The sequence below is a fragment of the Erpetoichthys calabaricus genome, chromosome 7, assembly GCF_900747795.2.
Source record: "Erpetoichthys calabaricus chromosome 7, fErpCal1.3, whole genome shotgun sequence".
Taxonomy (NCBI): Eukaryota; Metazoa; Chordata; class Cladistia; order Polypteriformes; family Polypteridae; genus Erpetoichthys; species Erpetoichthys calabaricus.
In genome coordinates this window covers 187,448,514-187,457,121 of record NC_041400.2, presented here as the reverse complement: position 1 = coordinate 187,457,121, position 8,608 = coordinate 187,448,514, and the positions used below count along the sequence as shown (strand labels likewise).

General features: G+C 43.6%; 1 protein-coding gene across 1 annotated transcript in view; it reads left to right on the top strand.

Moving 5' to 3' along the window:
- The window catches only part of dnah6 (dynein, axonemal, heavy chain 6), a 439,386-nt gene that overhangs the window by 336,282 nt on the left and 94,496 nt on the right, over window positions 1-8,608 (top strand). Inside the window, exon 60 of the mRNA XM_051929949.1 lies at window positions 7,855-8,034. Within this exon, the coding sequence (XP_051785909.1) occupies window positions 7,855-8,034 (180 nt within the window). The remainder of the gene's footprint in view (window positions 1-7,854; window positions 8,035-8,608) is intronic.

Genomic DNA, 8,608 nt, shown 5'->3' with positions numbered 1-8,608 from the left:
GACACACAGTCCAAGAAGTGAAAGGGACGCTGGAGACCTCAGTTGCAATTTCATTGTAGGGGAAGGTCATGTAGGCATTTCATTTAAACCAGGCTTATTGTTCTCATTCTGCATTAAAATGTTCATTTTCTTTCAACCTTCTGTGTAAGTACGTCTTATTAACATGACATAAAGTACAGACGTGTAACCTGCAGTTCCTGGTTGTAGGTTTATTTTCCCATTAGGTTATAAATCAACAGAGGAAGATTTTTGCTTTACTCTGGCAGATATGAACCTGCATGCCAGGCGCTCTGTCTGTTTAATGTTTACACGAGTGCAGCAAAGCAGAAGGAAATTGACAAGAAACAAACACATCTGCTTACTGTACGTGTATGCCATGATTACATAATGAGATTAAAATAGTAGAAAAAAATCAAAAGCAAATGTTGCGGGATGACATAAGTGACCAAACATTGGATAGAAATTCACCAGAACAGAAATAAGCTGCATACTTCCACTATTTCTCAGTCTCAGTGGACATTAAAAGTAAGAATGATGTTATATAATGTGTAATTGTGTTATCACCTATGGCATGCACCTAACATGTAAGGTGCCAGCTAAGCTATCAGATTCTTTTCTCGATGGAGAGTAGGAAGAAATGTCAAAACCAATTATGTGACTGTTACCCGTAACCTCTTACTTGTCTCACTGCTCCCTGCATGTTTAAACTTGGGGACCTTTATGGCAGGCTGCTCACTGACTGGGGTGGTCTTTACTTTCAAACTATTATTTCAACCTGGGGCTTCACAAAAGTGTCCCCTTGTGCTTCTAATGGACTGCAGTTAGACAAAGAATCCATCCATCCATTATCCAACTCGCTATATCCTAACTACAGGGTCACAGGGAGCTGCTGGAGCCAATCCCAACCAACACAGGGCGCAAGGCAGGAAACAAACCCGGGGCAGGGCGCCAGCCCACCGCAGGGCACACACTCACCAAGCACACACTAGGGTTAATTTAGAATCGCCAATGCACCTAACCAGCATGTCTTTGGACTGTGGGAGGAAACCGGAGCACCCGGAGGAAACCCACGCGGGCACGAGGAGAACATGCAAACTCCACGCAGGGGAGCGAACCCAGGTCTCCTTACTGCAAGGCAGCAGTGCTACCCACTGCGCCGCCGTGCTGCCCTATCAATAACCAGAGTATGCAAAATATTTCAAAACTAGTAATTTAGCCTGTTACAGTAACGGGTGCTAGAACAGTAGTGCATAAACATTAGTAGGAACAGTCTATATTAAATGGCAAGGGACTTTGACCTCATTCTTTTTGTTGGTCGTATTTTTCTTTGTCTTTCAGCCTTTCTTTTGTTGATGTTTACTTACTGAGCTGACCGTTCTTCGTGGGCTGCCGCCGTGTATTGTGTGTCTTTAATTTTCTGTGACAGTAATACTGTCTTGTACGGCTCTATTCAATAAGGGCGTGCAGAAAAAGGCGAGCTTCAAAAGGGCGACCTCAATTGAGCGCGGCGAATAAAGGCATTCGTAGATAATTTAGTTCAAATGGCTCTGGAATATGTGAAGAGCAACAAAGGTGCAGATCTCTATTTACGCGCGCCTTTATTCGCTGCGCCCAATTAAGGTCGCCCTTTTGAGGCTCGCCTTTTTGTGCGCGCCCTTATTGAAGGATACCGTCTTGTACGTCCGCTGGCTTGTACGTCCGTAATATACCTTTAATTTTCTCTGGCGGTAATACAGGCGTGCGCGTTGGTAATATGCCTTTAATCTCCTCTGACTGTAATACTGGCTTGTATGTGGCTGTAATATGCGTCACTGTATTGTGTACCTTTAATTTCCTCTCGCAGTAATACTGGTTTGTATTTCCGTAAAACGCCTCTAACTTTCTCTGACAGTAATATCACGCATCGCACCGTGCCCTGTGCATGCGCACTTCATCTTGCAGCTCGAAGCGGGGTACCACCATCGAGAGAGACGTGAAGAGAGCAAACCAAATGAACAACTTCTTTAACAGGTTTGACCACCCTAACCCACTCTCACACTCACCTCAGAGTACTGCACTCTCCACACATCCTTCTGCTGATTCCAGCATAGGAAAGACATCCCCACCCATAATTACATTAGCGCAAGTGACCAGAGAGCGGAGGAGACTTCGTGCCAGCAAAGCAGCGGGTCCAGATGGAGTATCGCCACGACTGCTGAAGGTGTGTGCATCGGAGCTGGGGGGTCCTCTACAGCTCATCTTCAACCTGAGCCTGGAACAGGGGAGAGTCCCGAGGCTTTGGAAAACATCTTGTATCACCCCAGTCCCAAAGGTATCACGTCCTAGTGAGCTGAATGACTTTCGGCCTGTTTCTCTGACATCACATGTGATGAAGACCATAGAGAGGCTGCAGCTTCACCACCTTAGGCCACAGGTTCAACACGCCCTTGACCCTCTGCAGTTTGCATATCAGGAGAAGGTGGGAGCAGAGGATGCCATCATCTATATGCTACACCGATCCCTCTCTCACTTGGACAGAGGCAGTGGTGCTGTAAGAATTATGTTTCTGGACTTCTCTAGCGCCTTCAACACAATCCAACCTCTGCTCCTTAGGGACAAGCTGACAGAGATGGGATTAGATTCATACCTAGTGGCATGGATCGTGGACTATCTTACAGATAGACCTCAGTATGTGCGTCTTGGGAACTGCAGGTCTGACATTGTGGCCAGCAACACAGGAGCGCCACAGGGGACTGTACTTTCTCCGGTCCTGTTCAGCCTATATACATCAGACTTCCAATACAACTCGGAATCCTGCCATGTGCAAAGGTTCGCTGATGACACTGCTATCGTGGGCTGCATCAGGAATGGGCTGGAGGAGGAGTATAGGGACCTAATCAATGACTTTGTTAAATGGTGCGACTCAAACCACCTACACCTGAACACCAGCAAAACCAAAGAGCTGGTGGTGGATTTTAGGAGGCCCAGACCCCTCATGGACCCTCTGATCATCAGAGGTGACTGTGTGCAGATGGTGCAGACCTATAAATACCTGGGAGTGCAGCTGGATGATAACTGGACTGGACTGCCAATACTGATGCGCTGTGCAAGAAAGGACAGAGCCGGTTATACTACCTTAGAAGGCTGGCGTCCTTCAACATCTGCAATAAGATGCTACAGATGTTCTATCAGACAGTTGTGGCGAGCGCCCTCTTCTACGCAGTGGTGTGCTGGGGAGGCAGCATTAAGAGGAAAGACGCCTCACGTCTGGACAAACTGGTGAGGAAGGCAAGCTCTATTGTTGGCATGGAGCTGGACAGTTTGACATCTGTGGCAGAACGAAGGGTGCTCAGCAGGCTCCTGTCAATCATGGAGAATCCACTGCATCCACTAAATAGTATCATCTCCAGACAGAAGAGCAGCTTCAGCGACAGATTGCTGTCACTGTCCTGCTCCACTGACAGATTGAGGAGATCGTTCCTCCCCCAAACTGTGCGACTCTTCAATTCCACCCGGGGGTGTAAACGTTAATATTTAACATTATACATAGTTATTGTCTGTTTTTCACCTGCATTATTATCATTCTTTAATTTAATATTATTTATTGTATCAGTATGCTGCTGCTGAAGAATGTGAATTTCCCATTGGGATTAATAAAGTATCTATCTATCTATCTATCTATCTATCTATCTATCTATCTATCTATCTATCTATCTATCAGAAGACACACACACACACACACGGACACCTGGACGCGCACAGGGATTTTATATATATATAGATATTACTTCTCGTTACACTGCACTCCTGTTTCTTTTGACCAAAACTTGTCGCCTGACATTGTGTAGGCCAGCTAAAATGTTTAAAATGTCCCCTATATGTATGGGTTACCTGAGACTACTAAATGCATCTTGGGATGGTAGGGTCAAGAGGTTTGCCTCATCAGAGTCTCACACTAAAGGACTGCCTAATAAATCATGCAGAACCATATGTGACATTCTGTGGCTATTGATGCTGTTCTGGCCTTTAATAAATCTGCCCTTGAGAGTGTCGCTAAACTGCTTTTTATGTTGCCCAAAATTTTCTGAATTTTGCGTTTCTGTGAATATAGGACTTGTCAAGGGAGTCACAAGTCAGGCTTTCTGATACAGTGACATATGCAGCATTGTTGGTTCTTCATGATCATGGTTTCAATGCCTTTGGTCATTGTCTTGGTTCTGGAATTGGTGCACTCATTCTCCCACCTGATATGGAGAATCCACTGTCATATTGGAATCAGTGTTGGAATGTTCATGTGATGACAGTAGATACCCCAAGGTTCAACTGGACTGGTCTAACAACACATTGGGCCAGAACACACCATACTTCTTAAGGAGACTCAGGTTTTTTGATGTATGCGGCAAGCTGCTTGAAATGCTCTACCTGTCCATGGTTGCCAGTGTATTGTCCCGTGCTGTAGTCTCCTGGAGAATCAACTTGAACTCAAAAGAAGCACAATGTAGGCCTCTCTTGAAGTGATGTTACCAGCCCGGCACACCACACTGGCCATCACACAGTTGAAGAAGATGTGAAGGAAGTCACTTCCCACATTAAAGGAGTGTCATCTCCTAAAGACGAAGAGCCTGCTCTGCTCTTTCTTCTGTAGTTCCCCTGAGTTCTGAGACCAGTCCAATCTGTCATTAATGTGGACCCCCAAGTACTTGTAGGAGTGGACCACCTCTGCTACAGTTCTTCTGTAATATAACTGAGTTACACAGCATTGCCCATGAGAAAGTAGAAACATAAAAGTAATTAGAAATTATATGTTACTAAAGTGTATCACCCTTTAAGCTTGTCCCATTTCGTACATAATTACTGTTAATATTACTAAGTTTCATTGTCTTCAGTATTCTTATTCTGCAGAGAAAGACTGACATCTCATAACCCTGAGTTGGATAATCGGTTTATGAAATGAAGTATATGAATAAGCTTTATTTTTAGAATAAAAAGTTTCTGTCAATCTTCCAGCTATGTTTGTTTATAATCCTGAAGTGTTCTGAATCTTGTATTTCTTTGGGGTGGTCTCTCTCTGTCATGCTATTGTTCAGTCTTATCAATGTCTTAACTAGGTATTATGTCTTGTCAGTTACATTTTGCTTAATTCAGCGTAAAGATGTACTGAACAAAGAGTTTAATTTCAATATCTCCATTAATTATATGTAAATGCTTTAGGGACTACAATAAATCATATGGCAGTAGTATTATTTTTTCATAATTGAATAAATTAGGTAAACACAAAAGCATGTGCATAGGTATAGTATTGATAATATTTAATGGTGTAATTATTAATGAATCTAATGGATCACATTATTTTGCTAATGGATTCAATTATTTAAGTGCATTGAGCAGGGTAAAGGTGCTATATTAATAAAATGTATTATTATTATTATTAAAAATTCTATAATGTATAATGGACTAGGGCGGCATGGTGGCGCAGTGGGTAGCGCTGCTGCCTCGCAGTTAGGAGACCTGGGTTCACTTCCCGGGTCCTCCCTGCGTGGAGTGTTCTCCCCGTGTCTGCGTGGGTTTCCTCCAGGGGCGCTCCTGTTTCCTCCCACAGTCCTAAGACATGCAGTTTAGGTGGATTGGCGATTCTAAATTGGCCCTAGTGTCTGCAGTACAGTGGAAATCTGGCATTGCTTTACCCTGCCAATAGGCATCGGACTTTACATCACATCACCCGAGGAAGTCACTTGACATGCCTGTAAAAATGACCTGTGAACAGTTTTAATGTTTCCTGGTGACTTAAGTAACTCTGGAAAAAAGAGAGAGAGAGGGTTTGGGACCACTGATAACAGTCGCACCCACCACCTCAGGACCCGAGTGCAGCTGTGCAATGGGTGACGCCTCAGCACCAAACTCGTTCAAATGGAATGGAACAATGACAGGTTTTTTCACAGTGGCTGGAGTCCCAATCCTGCCACCAACCCCCAAGTTTCCCCTGTAAATTGGGGGACCTGCTTGAAGGGTTGGATTCAAGTTAACGTCACACCCAGGACAGAGCAATTGCAGGTTAAGGGCCTTGCTGAAGGGCCCAACGGAGTTGAGTCACATCTGGTGTTTACAGGACAACCTTCCGATTGCCAGTGAAGATCCGTACCCTCAGAGCTACCACTCTGTCTTCTGGAAAGGGTCTCATATAAATATCCAATAGAAACAATAATAATAATAATAATCCATCTATCCCGGGTCCTCCCTGTGTGGAGTGTTCTCCACGTGTCTTGTGTGGGTTTCCTCCGGGTGCTCCGGTTTCCTCCCACAGTCCAAAGACATGCAGGTTAGGTGGATTGGCGATTCTAAATTGGCTCTAGTGTATGCTTGGTGTGTGGATGGGTGTGTTTGTGTGTGTCCTGCGGTGGGTTGGCACCCTGCCCGGGATTGGTTCCTGGGATTGGCTCCAGCAGACCCCCGTGACCCTGTGTTCGGATTCAGCGGGTTGGAAAATGGATGGATAATGGACTAAATTAATGAATTGTCTTGAGTGAGCACGATAGGATCAAGAATATATGGAGGTGGGTACTCTGAAAGCTGTTGAATTAAGAAATATCTTGGGGATGGAGGGCAAGTACCAAGAATAAAGAGCAAAAGAGGCAATGGAAAGAATGAAGAATGGAAAGGCGACATGATGGGATGAAATGCCAGCAGAAGAGTTCAGGAGACGAGTAGATGTGTTGTAGGATCTAATGCCGAAGATAATAATAATAATAATAATAATTAATAATTCCTTACATTAATGTAGTGCTTTTCTCATAAGTCAAAGTGAGTAGGGAGCAACTTCAACCACCATTAATGTGTAGCATCCATCTGGATGATGCGACAGCAGCCATTTTTGCACCAGTATGCTCACCACACATTAGCTGTTAGGTGGTGAAGGGTCTTAGAGAGAGATAGCCAATTAGAGAAAGGAGATAATTAGAGGGCCAGAAGGACTAGAGCGTGGTGGGAAACTTAGCCAGGATATCGAGATACAGCATACTCTTTATGAAGGATGCCCACTTTTAGGACCTCAGAGAGTCAGGACCTCAGTTTTACATCTCATCTGAAGATCTACGAACAGGAAAGAATACTAGTGGAGTGGAGGAGCGGTGTGGTTGTACTCATTTATAAAGAGAAGGGTGATATTCAGGATTTTGGAAACTATAGAGAGATAAAGTTGATGTCACACACAATCAGAATTGGGGAAAGGGTTATAGAGAGAAGGCTTAGAGAAGAGACCACCATAAGGGAGGTGCCCTTTGGTTTAATCCCATGGCCAGGAAACTCCCCAGATCTTAATCCCATTGAGAACTTGTGGTCAGTCCTCAACAGGCGGGTGGACAAACAAAAACCCACCAATTCTGACAAACTCCAAGCATTGATGATGCAAGGATGGGCTGCCATCAGTCAAAATTTGTCCCAGAAGTTGATTGACATCCTGCCAGGGTGAATTGCGGAGGTCTTGAAAAAGAAAGACGGACCAACACTGCAAATATTGACTTTTTGCATAAACTTCATGTAATTGTCAGTAAACACTTTTGAAAGTTATGAAATGCTTATAATTCTACTTCAGTACACCAGAGAAACATCTGACAAGAAGATCAAAAAACACTGAAGGAGCAAACTTTGTGAAAACCAACACTTGGGTCATTCTCAAAACTTTTGGCCACAACTGTACACATGTCAAAACCAACACCATCTTGCTCTCTGATTTTGTCTCCCAGCCATCCTCTAACGTACTCATTTCTAATCCTGTCCATCCTTGACCCATAAGGAATCTAAAAATAGGTACACGTGTCAAAAATGTGCTAATGGATTCTTCAGTACCTGAGTGAGCATTTGTCTTCTTTCTGTTTTCAGGTTACTTCAGGTGCGATTAAGACAAGATTACGAGAGGCTGAAACGACTCAAGTGAATATTAATGCTGCAAGAGAAAAATATCGCATCGTAGCAACCCGTGGGTCTGTGATGTACTTTGTAATCGCCAGTCTGTCTGAAATAGACCCAATGTACCAGTTTTCATTGAAGTACTTCAAGCAGGTAATGCTATTTGTGACTTTGCTCTCCTTGAAACACTCAATAATATAATGTAAAATACGTGTGGGCAAAGTCAGTCCTGGAGGGCCGCAGTGGCTGCAGGTTTTTTTTCCAACCCGGTTGCTTAATTAAAAAGCAATCCTTGCCAATAATTTAATTTCATGGCTTGTTACTGCTTTAACTGTGCCATGTCAGGTCATTCTCATATCCTCGATTTTCTTCCCCTTTCTAAGGATATCATCCAAATGATCTGAAGGCTAAAATGGAGGAGTACTTCTCAGTCCTTCACGTTTTTTTTCACTTTCCTTCCAAGTATTTAATGAAACCCAATAATGCATGCTACCTGCAGCCACTGTGGCCCTCCAGGAACGACTTTGCCCACCCCTGATGTAAGATAGATAGATAGATAGATAGATAGATAGATAGATAGATAGATAGATAGATAGATAGATAGATAGATAGATAGATAGATAGATAGATAGATAGATAGATAGATAGATACTTTATTAATCCCAAGGGGAAATTCACATTCCTGAATTTGAAAACAAATATTCCTCAGTTATCAGACACAAGCAAT